Genomic DNA, 17,925 nt, shown 5'->3' with positions numbered 1-17,925 from the left:
AATCTGGATACAACTGTTTTATCGCACTTTAGGCCAACTTCAAATTTACCTTTTGTTGCAAAAATCTTAGAGAGAATTATTTATGCAGTTACAGAGTTTTTGGCAAAAAATAGTATTTTTGAAATATTCCAGTCTGGATTTATGAAAAATCATAGTACTGAGTCTGCACTTCTAAGAGTATTAAATGACATTTTATTATTCGTTGACTCTGGGAACTTAGTAATTTTAGTACTCTTAGATTTGAGTGCAGCTTTTGATACAGTTGATCATGCTATTCTTTTATCACGATTTGAAAAGTGTGTGGGCATCCAAGGAACTGCCCTTAGCTGGTTTAGATCTTATCTTAGTAACAGAACCTTTTCAGTAGGTATTGGTCGTGCTGTTTCATCTGTAGCACCCCTAACTTGTGGTGTTCCCCAAGGATCTATTCTGGCTCCCATTTTGTTTTCACTCTACATGCTTCCACTAGGTTCAATTTTTAGGAAGCATGGAGTGTCTTTTCATTTTTATGCAGATGACACCCAAATTTATTTACCTTTAAATCATAATGACAAGCAAGGCCTAGAAACCTTGCTTGCATGCTTAGCCGATGTACGATCTTGGATGTCTCTGAATTTTTTGCATTTAAATGAGGGTAAGACTGAAGTGATTGTCTTTCCCCCTCAGTGGGAAAAGGAAAACCAAATATTAACTGTGGTCATTTAAATTTCTATATCAAACCAACCGTGAAAAATTTGGGAGTTCTTTTTGATTCTTCCCTTAAGTTTGACCAACATATAAATTCAGTAGTTAAGTCATGTTTTTTTCATCTTAAACTTCTGTCAAATGTTAAAACTTTTCTGTCTTCTAAAGATCTTGAAAGAGTCACACATGCGTTTGTTTGATCTCGATTGGACTATTGTAACTCATTGTATGTTGTATTACCCCAATCCTCCATGTCACGACTACAGATGGTCCAAAATGCAGCAGCAGCCAGGTTTTTAACTGGGGTTCGTAAACGAGAACACATTACTCCAATTTTAGTGTCTCTTAATTGGTTGCCAGTGCATTATAGAGTTGAATTTAAGATTTTGCTGTTTGTTTTTAAGTCTTTAAATGGTCTGGCACCTTCCTATTTGTCAGACCTTTTAAACGTGAACACGTCAGTTAGATGCTTGCGATCCTCAGACAGTATTACTCTGTCTTATCCAAGATCAAGATTGAAGTTGAGAGGTGACCGTGCATTTGCAGTGGCCAGTCCAAAGTTATGGAACAATCTTCCTTTATCTGTAAGATCTATTTCATCCTTATATGATTTTAAATCAAAGTTACAGTCTCATCTTCTAACTCTTGTTTTTTAAATTTAGTGTTGTCTTTCTACTACTACTGTCTTTTATTTTATTCTTTTCTCTCTACAGCACAGCAGTCAACTTTTGTTGTTTATTTGTGCTTTATAAATAAATGAAACTATAACACTCTATCATTTTGATTCTGGTTTTCTTTGCAACAAATGAGATGTCTTGGTAAACACTATTACAAAGACCACAAACTCACATGAAAAGCCAAGAGTCAAACTGTCCAACTCAAGGAAACACTGACCACCAAAATGGTGACCAAACATTTTCAATAAAACATCAACATCTAAAACTCTGTTAATTCTCAAAAAGAACTTCTGCTGAGATCTTGAGAGACTGATTGTCTTCTTTTATCTTCAGTTGATTTCAGGCTGTGTAGCTTTAAGTCAGTTGTAGTTGTGTTTCATTTTCTGAGAGTGTAAGCATGATGTTGAACCAACATCACATTGTAACTCTGATTCAATGCCATTACCATTGATTTTTTGTTGAAATTTCAACATTGATTCAACATTAATTGAGGGTGCAAAAGTGATATTGATTCAACGCAGTTAACGTTGACACATTAACATTGATTCAACATTATTTCGATCATTGATGCTATCTGGGGTAAGCATTCTCATTCATTCATTGGACGTATAATTCACATTATTTCCCTTATTTGACCAGAAAAACACATATTATTTCATACATAAATAAAATAACTAAATTAACCACAAGATATCATGTTTAGTCATGTCAAAACCAAAATGTTTGGCTTCTGCAAATGTTGCAAAGTCCTGGAGTAACTTTGGGCCCGTTATTACCAATTCAAATACCACAGCCTACCTGAGTATTGTTGCTGACCGTGTCCATCCCTTTATGACCACAGTGTACACATCTTCTGATGGCTACTTCCAGCAGGATAACGCACTGTCACAAAGCTCAAATCATCTCAAACTGGTTTCTTGAACATGACAATGAGTTCACTATACACTGTAAAAAAAAAATCCTAATTCTACAGAAAATAACTGATTTTTTTTTTTTTACAGTGAAATGTGAAATTAACAACTAATATTAAACAATTTAATCAAAGACCATACTCTGGTATCAGTGAATCAGACCACTTCATGATGACTATATCATCACTAAAAAGCGACCAACATCATCCGATCAGAGTTTCTCTTGCTTTTTTTCTTCTTTGCTATAACAAACATGCATCAGCAACACACAGTTAAAGCAGCCAGAGAAATGTTAAAGAGTCAAAGCAAGGGTCAAGAGACCAACTAAAGCAAGCACTGACCACCAGAATGCTGACTTCAAACTTTATTATTTTCAATAAAACATCAACATCTAAACCTCTGTTAATTCTCAATAATAACTTTAATATGAAATAATGTCTGGATTGTAATAAGTGAAGATACTGAGATCTTGAGAGATCTGTTAGTGTTTCATGTTCTGTTGGCATTTAAAGGGTTTCTGTATCGTCTGTTTTGTGGGTCACCATTGTGCTGAAGAGTAGAGCCTCGCTGTAAAAAATTATTTTATGGTGAAGTAAATACTAAAGAAAAAACAAATGTAATTTTTACATGAAAAAGTTAGTTCAGGCAAGAGTTAAAAAAAAAACTAAGTAAATTCTATATTAGTACTCAATTTAAGCATGTAGAAATTAAAGCGTAAATATCAACATTATAAAATTAAATAAAACTACTCAACTTTTCTGATTCTGGTGTTCCCATCATGCACTGGGCCTTGAATAATTAATTAGGTTGGTTTTTCACTGTTTTCCAGCTGTTTTTACACTGTTTTATCATTGCTTTTGTGGTTATGTTTAGTAACTTGCCATTTTATGACATTTGGAGTTCATTTTCTACTTAAAATGCCACATTCACACTCAAAAACGAGCCATCGAATGTTACTGTCATTGTGTATTGTGTGCCAAGTATTGAGGTCTCTGTGTTCAGATGCCGCGTTACTTCTCTTAGGTAGATATGGTGTTTACGCAATATCTATTGTATAATTTACTTAGATGTTTTTAAGTTAAGTATACACTTAAAAAGAATGGTTTAATTCAGTGTTATAGTGTTTGAGGAAAAAGTATTGCAAAATAAACTTAAACTTCAACACAAATAAAAATCACTCATTCAAAACTGAATTACTCATTTAAGCGCTTGCACAAACACAAGCACATTTCTGCTTTTAAACCATGTGGTATTTTAGCGCTGAATTCATGAAGGTTGGGTTACTGCACAGAAAAGGAAATTAAGGCTTTCAGAAGAGTATATAACTGTCAGCTCTGTTTGACCCAGAGGTTTCTCAGAAAGCTCTCATCATGTACGTGTTGGTGGTCATCTCTCTACTGCTGAGCTCTGTTCCTGCTCAGAGTCGTACTATTCAGGTGAGAACAGTATCAATAGTATCTATCCTGATACCCAGTATCAACAGTCAACAATATCCGACATGGAAAATATTAGCATCAGCATCTTCCTAATGGGAGCGGCTTTTCATTTTTAACCATCGATTTCTAATATACGTGTTTAAAATTCTTAAACAGGATTTAATTGAAAATATCTCCGGGCAGACTGGTAAGATGCACAAAAAAAAAAAACCCTAAAAAGATTAACGTAATTTTGCAGTGTTTTATTAATAATCTACTGATTCATATATCAGGTGACATCACTGAGAAAGATGACATACCAGTGTCAACTATAATTGAAACCAACAAAAATGCAGGTACGAGTTTGAAGGCTATAAGTTGATGGTGTAGGCACATCTTTTGTGAAGCAGTTCATGGCAAATTCCTCAACTCGTTTTATCATTTAAAACAATTATATCACCAGAATCAACATACTGAATTGTTGTGCATTATACTATACCACGCAGGACAGGAACTGGATGAGCCTTTGATCAAGTTTGGAGACATTGCCGTAGCAAGCGGGCTCGAGAATGCAGATCCATGTACTGCTCGTGGGTGCAAATGGGATAGAAGCAGAGATGGAAAGGTCTATGTGCCCTACGTCATCTCCAAGCAGTACTGTAAGTGGCGATGTTCACTAAATTTGATATCATCTCATCAGTGTCACATGTTCTGTTCAACAGTCTATTTCTTCCACAGCTCCAGCTGAAGTAAGTGTGATTAAAAGAGGTATGCAGTCTTTTGCGGAGGTTTCCTGCATTCGATTCGTACCTCATCAAGGGCAGAGGAACTTTCTCGACATACAGTCTAAATCTGGGTAAACATATCAAGGATCCTTTCTATCCAATTTCTGTGTATATGGTAAATGTGCATAAATGTACAACCTGATGTGTTATGTGGTCGACAGATGCTATTCATATTTGGGCCGCCAACGTGAAGGACAGGTTGTTTCTCTCCAGCGCCCTGGGTGTATCTCTCAACGTACTGTTCAGCACGAACTCCTTCATGCTCTCGGGTTTCATCATGAACAGAACCGCAGTGACCGTCGCAAACACATCCGAATCCTTTATGAGAACATCATTCCTGGTATTTTTGTTCAGAATTCTTAAGAGAAACTGGAAATAAATTTGATTTTATGTTTGAAATTAGGCTTACATTTTTACCTTTAAAATGTTTACAAACATGTAAATATGTATTTAAAATATGTAATATACATATGAATATAAATAGTATATTGTATAAATATATAGAATGAAAAGTAACAAGTATGAATATAAAGAAGCGATTAAGAAGACTGCAGAAGATAAAGTTAAAAAAGATGATAAAATAGAACAAACAATTCAATTCAATTCACATTTATTTGTATAGCGGTTTTCACGATACATATCGTTTCAAAGCAGCTTTACAGAGAATGCATGTCAACATTACAATTTGGAGAATGCAGTTAGCTAATAATGTAATAATTTAGGCGATTAATATACAATCACTGTTTGCAATTTAATTGAAGGTAGAAGCAAAGAGCTCCTGGAAAAATGAATTACATATTAACAATAATTAGGATATATAGAAATTTGCGAATGTGCGTGTTGATCCAGATGTTGCATCTTCTGAAGTCATCGCAGGAGTTGGCGCCGTCTCTTCCAAAGTTTTAGTCATCTGAGGTCTTCTTAAGAGGCTGGATCCAAACTGAACTGATGTACTCTCTAGTCACCTCGGGACGGGCGTCCCGAGGTAAAACAGAAAAGCAAATGGAGAATAATTAGCATAGCTGCTGTTCATAACATTAAGCAAAGATAGTCATGTGTAATTGATCGGATATGAGATGGATTATGTGAATGCTTGGCTAAAGAGATGTGTCTTTAATCTAGATTTAAACTGGGTGAGCGAGTCTGAGCCCCGAACATTATCAGGAAGGCTATTCCAGAGTTTAGGAGCCAAATGTGAAAACGCTCTCCCTCCTTTAGAGGACTTAGCTATCCTGGGTACAACCAGAAGTCCAGAGTTTTGTGATCTTAAATAAGTTGGCCCAATAAGTAATACTTCAGTCTTATCTGAATTTAATAGAAGAAAATTACTAGTCATCCAATGTTTTACTTCTTTAACACACTCTGTCAGATTGGATAATTTAGAGTTTTCATCTGGTTGTGTTGAAATATATAATTGAGTATCATCGGCATAGCAGTGGAAACTAATTCCATGTCTTCTTATAATATTACCAAGTGGCAGCATGTATATTGAAAATAGCAGAGGGCCTAACACAGATCCTTGAGGCACTCCATAATTTACTATCGTTATCTTAGATTTTTCCCCGTTTAAATAAACAAAATTGTGACGGTCTGATAGATACGACCTAAACCACCGTAATGCCTGTCCCTGGATACCAGTGTAATTCTGTAGTCGATCTAGGAGTATTTTATGATCTATAGTGTCGAACGCAGCACTGAGATCAAGTAACACTAGTATTGAGATACAGCCTTGGTCAGAAGCTAGAAGTAAGTCATTTGTAATTTTAACGAGCGCAGTTTCTGTGCTATGATGAGGCCTGAATCCTGACTGAAATTTTTCATAGATAGCATTTTTTTTGCAAGAAGGAGCACAATTGGACCGACACCACTTTTTCTAGTATTTTAGATATAAATGGAAGATTTGAAATGGGTCTGTAATTTGCCAATACATTTGGATCTAATTGTGCTTTCTTAATGAGAGGCTTAATAACTGCTAACTTGAACGGTCTTGGAACATGACCTAGAGATAAAGACGAGTTAATAATATTGAGAAGAGGCTCTTCTGCTACAGGTAACAATTCTTTCAGTAGTTTAGTGGGTATTGGATCTAATAAACATGTTGTTGGTTTAGACGCTGTGATAAGTTTATTTAGCTCTTCCTGTCCTATAGTTGTAAAGCACTGCAACTGTTCTTGAGGGACGATAATTGAGGCTGAATCATAAAACTCTGTCAAGGGTTGTACATTTACAACTGTATTTCTGATGCTTTAGATTTTTTCAGTAAAGAAATTCATAAAGTCATCGCTACTAAACTGTAATGAAATGTTTTGTTCTGGTGATGTCTGATTATTTGTTAATCTAGCCACTGTACTAAATAAGAACCTTGGATTGTTTTGGTTATTTTCTATGAGTTTGCGGAGATGCTCGGCCCTGGCTGCTTTTAGAGTCTTTCTATAACGGGACGAGCTGTCTTTCCACGCGATTCTAAAGACCTCTAAACGAGTTTGTCTCCATTTGCGTTCTAGATTACGAGTTTCTCTTTTGATAGCGTGAGTAATATTGTTGTACCATGGTACAGTATTTTTCTCTCTGACCTTTTTTAATCTCATCGGTGCAACAGTATCTAATGTACTAGTGAAAGTGGTGCACATACTGCTAGTAATTTTCTCAAGATCATTTGTGTGTTTGGGTACAATGAGCAGGTGAGACAGATCAGGCAGTTTATTTGTGAATTTATCTTTAGTTGTCGGAAGAATTGTTCTACCTAGTCGATATCGTGGCGCAATTTGACAAATATCCGCAGTATGCAGTACGCATGTTACAAGGTAATGATCAGTGATATCATCACTTTGCGGTAGAATTTCTATATCAGTAGGATTGATTCCATGTGATAGAATTAAATCTAGTGTATGATTAAGACGGTGAGTGGGTCCAGTGACGTTTTGTTTTACCCCAAACGAGTTTAGTAAATCTGTAAACGCAGCCTCTAACGCATCATTTGTATTGTCTACATGAATATTAAAATCTCCAACAATCAGCGCTTTATCAACGTTGACCAATAGGTCTGAGAGAAAGTCTGCAAACTCTTTTAGGAAATCAACATAAGGCCCTGGAGGTCTATAAACAGTAGCCAAAGCAAGAGATAGTAGCGACTTTTTACTTATATCTGAGAGTGTAATGGTTAGCACGAGAATTTCAAATGAATTAAACCTGTAGTTTGTTTTCTGGGTAACGTTAAGAATCTCTCTATAGATTGTTGCAACAATAAGAAAACAAAATGCATAAAACAGGGCATATTACATTTAGTCACAACTGCATGTCCTGTAGTCTAGATTAAACTTCACTGTGTTTTTACCAGATTTACAATTACAGTCCTTAATACTTTCCTGTGCACTGTAACAGAAAAGCAGCACAATTTCAAAAGAGCAGAAACCAACAATCTGGGTACCCCCTATGACTACAACTCTGTGATGCACTATTCAAGGTAAGCGTTCTTGTAGTGGTGTGTAGTTCAGTGGGGAATATATATATATATATATATATAACAATGTTTACTGCTGTTTCTTTATGTGTGTGGTTTTAGGTACGCTTTCTCCAGGAATAACGAGCCAACCATGATTCCCATTCCTGACAGTAACGTTGTGATTGGTAAAGCTAAAAAAATGAGCCCCAATGACATCCTACGCATTAACAGACTCTACTGCAGTACGTTCAGCTTTTCCTGTCATTTGAATAAAAATCCATTCCATTCTGAAAACTCCACCTTAGACCACTAGGCTAAGCATGTCAAGCAGGCTGATGGTCTTTATAGTGGGATTTATAATTATTGCAACTCATATCACAACTAATTGGTGTCTTTCATTTCATATTTATTGCTTTTTTTCCCTCAGGTTAAGAAAAGTGCTGATGGGCTGTATGAAGAACGTGTTTGTTCATCCTTTTTTTCCTAGCATTCTTTTTAAAGCTTTCCTTTTTGCACATCACAGTGTCAAGTGATTTTACTTATTTTATTATTATGCATCCTAAAATCAGATGCCTCTCAGTACATAAAAGATAATAAGATAATGATATTAATGATAATAAAAGATAATAATGCTCCAGTATCAAATGCTTGTGACAAATCAACAAAAGGAACAAATAATGTGAACTCAAAATGTTCTTTAAAACGAGATGTTGCTAAAAAAAAAAAAAAAAAGCTTGTCTTTTTTCTTGTTTTGGCAATCCTTTTTTAGTAAAGCTGGTGAATGCAATAAACAGTGTTGTTGTCTTGATATTAACATCAAATGAATGATTTCTGAAGGATCATGTGACTGAAGAGTAATGGCTGCTGAAAATTCAGCTTTACATCACAGGAATAAATTACATTTCAAAATATATTAGAAGAGAAAACAGTTATTTTAAATTGTAATAATAGTTCACAATATTAGCTGTTTTTACTGTATTTTTGATCAATATTAAATAAATGAAATGCTGCCATGGTGAGCATAAGAGACTTTTTAAAAAAAAGTAATTATTCCAGACTTGTACAGTGTACATCAGTTAAACTCTATAGGTCAAAAAAGAAGCCATATCTAAACATGATCCAGAAGCGCAGGCGTTTTCTCTGGGCCAAGGCTCATTTAAAATGGACTGTGGCAAAGTTGAAAACTGTTCTGTAGTCAGACGAATCAAAATGTGAAGTTCTTTTTGGAAAACTGGGACGCCATGTCATCCGGACTAAAGAGGACAAGGACAACCCAAGTTGTTATCAGCGCTCAGTTCAGAAGCCTACATCTCTGATGGTATGGGGTTGCATGAGTGCGTGTGGCATGGGCAGCTTACACATCTGGAAAGGCACCATCAATGCTGAAAGGTATATCCAAGTTCTAGAACAACATATGCTCCCATCCAGACGTCGTCTCTTTCAGGGAAGACCTTGCATTTTCCAACACGACAATGCCAGACCACATACTGCATCAATTACAACATCATGGCTGCGTAGAAGAAGGATCCGGGTACTGAAATGGCCAGCCTGCAGTCCAGATCTTTCACCCATAGAAAACATTTGGCGCATCATAAAGAGGAAGATGCGACAAAGAAGACCTAAGACAGTTGAGCAACTAGAAGCCTGTACTAGACAAGAATGGGACAACATTTCTATTCCTAAACTTGAGCAACTTGTCTCCTCAGTCCCCAGACGTTTGCAGACTGTTATAAAAAGAAAAGGGGATGCCACACAGTGGTAAACATGGCCTTGTCCCAACTTTTTTGAGATGTGTTGATGCCATGAAATTTAAAATCAACTTATTTTTCCCTTAAAATTATACATTTTCTCAGTTTAAACATTTGATATGTCATCTATGTTGTATTCTGAATAAAATAAAAAATGAAACTTCCACATCATTGCATTCCTTTTTTATTCACAATTTGTACAATGTCCCAACTTTTTTGGAATCGGGTTTGTATGTTGTGTGTAGTTTTTGAAAGGCACATTGTGAATCACACAGTGCACAAAACCAGACTCACCTCTTCCTAAATGTCACATAAAAGAACTCGTCATCAGATGGTCCTTCCATTGCACACATTTGACTGGTTGAAAGCATTGCTCAGCCCACCCTGTGATTTTGAGGAAGACAGATCATGGTGGTGTATAAAGAAATGACAGAACAATGTTGAGAAATTAAACTGATACATACAAGAAATTGGCTAATGGCACAAATACAGTTTTAACCACAAGAGTGCCTAAAAAGGACATAAACTTTTGGAAACATGTGTGACCACCTTACTCTAGTGGTCAAGTGTGAGTAAATTATGAGTAAAACCTAGTATGCCTCTCTCAAACATATGTGCCTCTTTTAATGTAACAAGTAACAGGTGCAAATGGGAAGAAAGCACAGGAATCAGTTACGGCTATCGACATAACTCCTCATTTAAGCATTTAAGCGCTTGCACAAACACAAGCACATTTCTGCTTTTAAACCATGTGGTATTTTAGCGCTGAATTCATGAAGGTTGGGTTACTGCACAGAAAAGGAAGTTAAGGCTTTCAGAAGAGTATATAACTCCCAGCTCTGTTTGACCCAGAGGTTTCTCAGAAAGCTCTCATCATGTACGTGTTGGTGGTCATCTCTCTACTGCTGAGCTCTGTTCCTGCTCAGAGTCGTACTATTCAGGTGAGAACAGTCAACAATATCCGACATGGAAAATAATAGCATCAGCATCTTCCTAATGGGAGCGGCTTTTCATTTTTAACCATCGATTTCTAATATACGTGTTTAAAATTCTTAAACAGGATTTAATTGAAAATATCTCTGGTCAGACTGGTAAGATGCACAGAAAAAACCCCTAAAAAGACTAACATGTAATTTTGCAGTGTTTTATTAATAATCTACTGATTCATATATCAGGTGACATCACTGAGAAAGATGACATACCAGTGTCAACTATAATTGAAACCAACAAAAATGCAGGTACGAGTTTGAAGGCTATAAGTTGATGGTGTAGGCACATCTTTTGTGAAGCAGTTCATGGCAAATTCCTCAACTCGTTTTATCATTTAAAACAATTATATCACCAGAATCAACATACTGAATTGTTGTGCATTATACTATACCACGCAGGACAGGAACTGGATGAGCCTTTGATCAAGTTTGGAGACATCGCCGTAGCAAGCGGGCTCGAGAATGCAGATCCATGTACTGCTCGTGGGTGCAAATGGGATAGAAGCAGAGATGGAAATGTCTATGTGCCCTACGTCATCTCCTACCAGTACTGTAAGTGGCGATGTTCACTAAATTTGATATCATCTCATCAGTGTCACATGTTCTGTTCAACAGTCTATTTCTTCCACAGCTCTAGATGAAGTAAGTGTGATTGAAAGAGGTATGCAGTCTTTTGCGGAGGTTTCCTGCATTCGATTCGTACCTCATCAAGGGGAGAGGAACTTTCTCCGCATACAGTCTCATTCTGGGTAAACCTATCAAGGACCCTTCCTATCCAATTTCTGTGTATATGGTAAATGTGCATAAATGTACAACCTGATGTGTTATGTGGTCGACAGATGCTATTCATATTTGGGCCGCCAACGTGAAGGACAGGTTGTTTCTCTCCAGCGCCCTGGGTGTATCTCTCACCATACTGTTCAGCACGAACTCCTTCATGCTCTCGGGTTTCATCATGAACAGAACCGCAGTGACCGTGACCAATACATCCAAATCCTTTATGAGAACATCTATCCTGGTATTTTTGTTCAGAATTCTTAAGAGAAACTGAAAAAAAAAAAAAAATAAAATTATTTTATGTTTGAAATTAGGCTTACATTTTTACCTTTTTAAAATGGTTTACAAACATGTAAATATGTATTTAAATTATATAATATACATATGAATATAAATAGTATATTGTATAAATATATAGAATGAAAAGTAACAAGTATGAATATAAAGAAGCGATTAAGAAGACTGCAGAAGATAAAGTTAAAAAAGATGATAAAATCGAACAAACAATAAGAAAATAATATGCGTAAAACAGGGCATATTACATTTAGTCACAATTGCATGTCCTGTAGTCTAGATTAAACTTCACTGTGTTTTTACCAGATTTACAATTACAGTCCTTAATACTTTCCTGTGCACTGTAACAGAAATGCAGTACAATTTCAACAGAGCAGACACCAACAATCTGGGTACCCCCTATGACTACAACTCTGTGATGCACTATTCAAGGTAAGCGTTCTTGTAGTGGTGTGTAGTTCAGTGGGAAAAAAATAAAATAAAATAAAATTATATATATATATATATATATATATATATATATATATATATATATATATATATATATATATATATATGCTAAAAACGTAGTAAACAATGTTTACTGCTGTTTCTTTATGTGTGTGGTTTTAGGTACGCTTTCTCCTGGAATAGTGAGCCAACCATGATTCCCATTCCTGACAGTAACGTCGTGATTGGTGAAGCTCAAGAAATGAGCGACAATGACATCCTACGCATTAACAGACTCTACTGCAGTACGTTCAGCCTTTCCTGTCATTTGAATAAAAAACCATTACATTCTGAAAACTCCACCTTAGACCACTAGGCTAAGCATGTCAAGCAGGCTGGTGGTCTTTATAGTGGTCTTAATAATTATTGTCTTTCATTTCATATTTATTGCTTTTTTCTTTTTTTTTTCCTCAGGTTAAGAAAAGTGCTGATGGGCTGTATGAAGAACGTGTTTGTTCATCCTTTTTTCCCTTTCATTCTTTTTAAAGCTTTCCTTTTTGCACATCACAGTGTCAAGTGATTTTACTTATTCTATGCATAAAATCAGATGCCTCTCAGTAGCTACATAAAAGATAATAATTAATGATAATAAAAAATAATAATGTTCCAGTATCAGATGCTTGTGACAAATCAACAAAAGGAGCAAATAATGTGAACTCAAAATGTTCTTTAGAACGAGATGTTGCTAAAAAAACAAACAAAAAAAAAAAAACACACAGCCATATGATTGATGGCTTCTGTGGCAGGATTATTTTTTATAACAGCTTGTCTTTTTTCCTTGTTTTGGCAATCCTTTTTCAGTAGTAAAGCTGATGAATGCAATAAACAGTGTTTTTGTCTTGATATTAACATCAAATGAATGATTTCTGAAGGATCATGTGACTGAAGAGTAATGGCTGCTGAAAATTCACAGGAATAAATTACATTTCAAAATATATTAGAAAAGAAAACAGTTATTTTAAATTGTAATAATATTTCACAATACTAGCTATTTTTGATCAATATTTAATAAATGAAATGCTGCCATGGTGAGCATAAGAGACTTGACACCGGTGCGATCAGTCTTGGCTGGCTCCTGGAGCGTACGATCACACCGGTGTGATTAGAACGTTCAGTGCATCACGTGATCAACTGCCAAATTCAAATCTGCTTGCGCGCTTTGGCTGGCGCTAAACCAGAGACGGACGCGCGCTTTTCATATATCACAAATAAGCAGTGTTTTCAACCACATAATGTTTATTTTAGGTTTCAGACGTTTAAATACACATAAGTACAAACAAAACAATACATCTAGTGTTTGTAAAATACACACTGATGTCTATAGAAGCGGCAATAACAATTATTTCCATTATAATTAGACGACACGTTTATTGATATCAGATACACATTGTGTAAGTAACTTTAAAGTTTACTCTATTCTTCCCCAGTTCACCAGCTTGCTTACTTTCAAGTATTTCGGGAGAAGTGGATGAATTCACGTTTTGTAAATCCAACAGAACCTGCGGCACAAACTAACATGGCGGCGCCCATAACGTGTATAGCTCAACTAACGCGATCATTATAAAGGCGTTTAAACAGCAAAACACATCCACTTGCTCATATTTGACAATCGGAATATCAGATATTTCATGTTATAGCTAACAAATTTGTGAATATTTTGAATAAAAAATGAAAAATTAAATAAAAGCAGATTATCTGTCCTACAGCCCTGCGGTGTGTGACGTGACAAGCGATGACGCGTCACCATGGAAACAATAAAGTGATACGTTCTAAATAACGGTCGCCTGGAAAAACTCACGCTGGGGGTCAGCCAGAATATTCTAAACTTACGTTCGAAAGGGTTAATAAAAAGTAATTATTCCAGACTTGTACAGTGTACATCAGTTAAATTACTTATACTACAGTACATTAACCAGAATAACTGTAATGTTCTCAATACAGAGCAATATCACACTTTTCAGAAAATAGCAGCAGCATCTTTATATAACATAAATCTAAAATCTACATCAAACTTTCAACAATACAGCTACATGATTCTGTAATTATCTGAGAAATGCACACACACTTCAACATAAGCATTCTCATTCATTCGTTTTACGTAATAATTCACATTATTTCCCTTATCTGACCAGAAAAACACATTACATGCATAAAAAAAATAACTCAATTAACCACAAGATATCATGTTTAGTCATGTCAAAACCAAAATGTTTGGCTTCTGCAAAGATGCTAAAGACACAAATATTGTATATTGTGTGTAGTTTTTGAAAACCAGACTCACCTCTTCCTAAATGTCACATAAAAGAACTCGTCATCAGATGGTCCTTCCATTGCACACATTTGACTGGTTGAAAGCATTGCTCAGCCCACCCTGTGATTTTGAGGAAGACAGATCATGGTGGTGTATAAAGAAATGACAGAACAATGTTGAGAAATTAAACTGATACAAGAAACTGGCTAACGGCACAAATACAGTTTTAACCACAAGAGTGCCTAAAAAGGACATAACCTTTTGGAAACATGTGTGACCACCTTACTCTAGTGGTCAAGTGTGAGTAAATTATGAGTAAAACCTAGTATGCCTCTCTCAAACATATGTGCCTCTTTTAATGTAACAAGTAACAGGTGCAAATGGGAAGAAAGCACAGGAATCAGTTACGGCTATCGACATAACTCCTCATTTAAGCATTTAAGCGCTTGCACAAACACAAGCACATTTCTGCTTTTAAACCATGTGGTATTTTAGCGCTGAATTCATGAAGGTTGGGTTACTGCACAGAAAAGGAAGTTAAGGCTTTCAGAAGAGTATATAACTCCCAGCTCTGTTTGACCCAGAGGTTTCTCAGAAAGCTCTCATCATGTACGTGTTGGTGGTCATCTCTCTACTGCTGAGCTCTGTTCCTGCTCAGAGTCGTACTATTCAGGTGAGAACAGTCAACAATATCCGACATGGAAAATTATAGCATCAGCATCTTCCTAATGGGAGCGGCTTTTCATTTTTAACCATCGATTTCTAATATACGTGTTTAAAATTCTTAAACAGGATTTAATTGAAAATATCTCCGGGCAGACTGGTAAGATGCACAAAAAAAAAACCCTAAAAAGATTAACATGTAATTTTGCAGTGTTTTATTAATAATCTACTGATTCATATATCAGGTGACATCACTGAGAAAGATGACATACCAGTGTCAACTATAATTGAAACCAACAAAAATGCAGGTACGAGTTTGAAGGCTATAAGTTGATGGTGTAGGCACATCTTTTGTGAAGCAGTTCATGGCAAATTCCTCAACTCGTTTTATCATTTAAAACAATTATATCACCAGAATCAACATACTGAATTGTTGTGCATTATACTATACCACGCAGGACAGGAACTGGATGAGCCTTTGATCAAGTTTGGAGACATCGCCGTAGCAAGTGGGCTCGAGAATGCAGATCCATGTACTGCTCGTGGGTGCAAATGGGATAGAAGCAGAGATGGAAAGGTCTATGTGCCCTACGTCATCTCCAAGCAGTACTGTAAGTGGCGATGTTCACTAAATTTGATATCATCTCATCAGTGTCACATGTTCTGTTCAACAGTCTATTTCTTCCACAGCTCCAGCTGAAGTAAGTGTGATTAAAAGAGGTATGCAGTCTTTTGCGGAGGTTTCCTGCATTCGATTCGTACCTCATCAAGGGGAGAGGAACTTTCTCGACATACAGTCTAAATCTGGGTAAACATATCAAGGACCCTTTCTATCCAATTTCTGTGTATATGGTAAATGTGCATAAATGTACAACCTGATGTGTTATGTGGTCGACAGATGCTATTCATATTTGGGCCGCCAACGTCAAGGACAGGTTGTTTCTCTCCAGCGTCATGGATGTGTCTATCACTATATCGTTCAGCACGAACTCCTTCATGCTCTCGGGTTTCATCATGAACAGAACCGCAGTGACCGTCGCAAACACATCCGAATCCTTTATGAGAACATCATTCCTGGTATTTTTGTTCAGAATTCTTAAGAGAAACTGGGAAAAAAATAATTGATTTAATGTTTGAAATTAGGCTTACATTTTTACCTTTAAAATGTTTACAAACATGTAAATATGTATTTAAAATATGTAATATACATATGAATATAAATAGTATATTGTATAAAATGAAAAGTAATAAGTATGAATATAAAGAAGCGATTAAGAAGACTGCAGAAGATAAAGTTAAAAAAGATGATAAAATCGAACAAACAATAAGAAAACAAAATGCGTAAAACAGGGCATATTACATTTAGTCACAATTGCATGTCCTGTAGTCTAGATTAAACTTCACTGTGTTTTTACCAGATTTACAATTACAGTCCTTAATACTTTCCTGTGCACTGTAACAGGAATGCAGCACAATTTCAACAAAGCAAAAACTAACAATCTGGGTACCCCCTATGACTACAACTCTGTGATGCACTATTCAAGGTAAGCGTTCTTGTAGTGATCTGTAGTTCAGTGGGGAATATATTATATATATATTATGTATATATATATAACATAGTAAACAATGTTTACTGCTGTTTCTTTATGTGTGTGGTTTTAGGTACGCTTTCTCCAGGAATAATTTGCCAACCATGATTCCCATTCCTAACAGTAATGTTGTGATTGGTAACGCTAAACAAATGAGCCCCAATGACATCCTACGCATTAACAAACTCTACTGCAGTACGTTCAGCCTTTCCTGTCATTTGAATAAAAAACAGCATTTATAATTATTGCAACTCTTATCACAACTAATTTGTGTCTTTCATTTCATATTCATTGCCTTTTCTTTTTTTCTTAGGTTAAGAAAAGTGCTGATGGGCTGTATGAAGAATGTGTTTGATGGCTAAGTTCATCCCTTTTTTATAGCATTCTTTTTTAAGCTTTCCTTATTGCACATCACAGTGTCAAGTGATTTTACTTATTCTATTATTTTGCATCCTAAAATCAGATGCCTCTCAGTACATAAAAGATAATAAGATAATGATATTAATGATAATAAAAGATAATAATGTTCCAGTATCAGATGCTTGTGACAAATCAACAAAAGGAGCAAAAAATGTGAACTCAAAATGTTCTTTAAAACGAGATGTTGCTAAAAAAAAAAAAAAAAAAAAAAAAAAAAAAACACCCATATGATTGATGGCTTCTGTGGCAGGAATATTTTTTTTTTTATAACAGCTTGTCTTTCTTTTTTTGGCAATCCTTTTTCAGTAGTAAAGCTGATGAATGCAATAAACAGTGTTGTTGTCTTGATATTAACATCAAATGAATGATTTCTGAAGGATCATGTGACTGAAGAGTAATGGCTGCTCAAAAAAAAAAAAAAACAGGAATAAATTACATTTCAAAATATATTAGAAGAAACAGTTATTTTAAATTGTAATAATATTTCACAATACTAGCTGTTTTTACTGTATTTTTGATCAATATTAAATAAATGAAATGCTGCCATGGTGAGCATAAGAGACTTTTTAAAAAAAGTAATTATTCCAGACTTGTACAGTGTACATCAGTTAAATTACTTATACTACAGTACATTTACCATAATAACTGTAATTTTCTTAATACACAGAGCAATATCACACTTTTCAGAAAATAGCAGCAGCATCTTTATATGACATAAATCTAAAATCTATATTGAAGAAAACTTTCAACAATACAGCTACATGATTCTGTAATTATCTGAGAAATGCACA

At 35.4% G+C, this 17,925-nt stretch overlaps 3 protein-coding genes and 1 long non-coding RNA gene across 7 annotated transcripts in view; 3 read left to right on the top strand and 1 right to left on the bottom strand.

Moving 5' to 3' along the window:
* The window catches only part of LOC127516791 (uncharacterized), a 35,435-nt gene that overhangs the window by 2,439 nt on the left and 15,071 nt on the right, over nt 1–17,925 (bottom strand). The window contains exon 4 of the long non-coding RNA XR_007931083.1: nt 8,945–9,475. This is a non-coding gene — a long non-coding RNA (uncharacterized LOC127516791). The remainder of the gene's footprint in view (nt 1–8,944; nt 9,476–17,925) is intronic.
* Nucleotides 3,504–17,465, top strand: LOC127516785 (low choriolytic enzyme-like). Of its 3 annotated transcripts, none has more exons than XM_051901658.1 (9): nt 3,504–3,708; nt 3,865–3,895; nt 3,981–4,043; nt 4,194–4,346; nt 4,426–4,543; nt 4,634–4,812; nt 7,854–7,935; nt 8,035–8,156; nt 17,028–17,465. In XM_051901658.1, the coding sequence occupies exons 1-9, from the start codon at nt 3,643–3,645 to the stop codon at nt 17,030–17,032; spliced, it is 819 nt and encodes a 272-aa protein (XP_051757618.1). In that variant the 5' UTR covers nt 3,504–3,642; the 3' UTR covers nt 17,033–17,465. The 3 variants fall into 3 exon arrangements, with proteins under 3 accessions (XP_051757618.1, XP_051757617.1, XP_051757619.1); XM_051901657.1 differs by lacking the exon at nt 17,028–17,465 and adding an exon at nt 12,626–13,037; XM_051901659.1 differs by lacking the exon at nt 17,028–17,465 and adding an exon at nt 8,342–8,705.
* LOC127516784 (low choriolytic enzyme-like) lies at nt 10,429–17,465 on the top strand. Of its 2 annotated transcripts, none has more exons than XM_051901656.1 (9): nt 10,429–10,603; nt 10,723–10,753; nt 10,838–10,900; nt 11,051–11,203; nt 11,283–11,400; nt 11,491–11,669; nt 12,073–12,154; nt 12,335–12,456; nt 17,028–17,465. In XM_051901656.1, the coding sequence occupies exons 1-9, from the start codon at nt 10,538–10,540 to the stop codon at nt 17,030–17,032; spliced, it is 819 nt and encodes a 272-aa protein (XP_051757616.1). In that variant the 5' UTR covers nt 10,429–10,537; the 3' UTR covers nt 17,033–17,465. The 2 variants fall into 2 exon arrangements, with proteins under 2 accessions (XP_051757616.1, XP_051757615.1); XM_051901655.1 differs by lacking the exon at nt 17,028–17,465 and adding an exon at nt 12,626–13,037.
* LOC127516783 (low choriolytic enzyme-like) lies at nt 14,985–17,465 on the top strand. Its single transcript, XM_051901654.1, has 9 exons — nt 14,985–15,135; nt 15,255–15,285; nt 15,371–15,433; nt 15,584–15,736; nt 15,816–15,933; nt 16,024–16,202; nt 16,588–16,669; nt 16,788–16,909; nt 17,028–17,465. The coding sequence occupies exons 1-9, from the start codon at nt 15,070–15,072 to the stop codon at nt 17,030–17,032; spliced, it is 819 nt and encodes a 272-aa protein (XP_051757614.1). The 5' UTR covers nt 14,985–15,069; the 3' UTR covers nt 17,033–17,465.

The sequence above is a fragment of the Ctenopharyngodon idella genome, chromosome 7 (genome assembly GCF_019924925.1).
Source record: "Ctenopharyngodon idella isolate HZGC_01 chromosome 7, HZGC01, whole genome shotgun sequence".
Lineage (NCBI taxonomy): Eukaryota > Metazoa > Chordata > Actinopteri > Cypriniformes > Xenocyprididae > Ctenopharyngodon > Ctenopharyngodon idella.
This window is presented reverse-complemented; position numbering and strand designations above follow the sequence as displayed.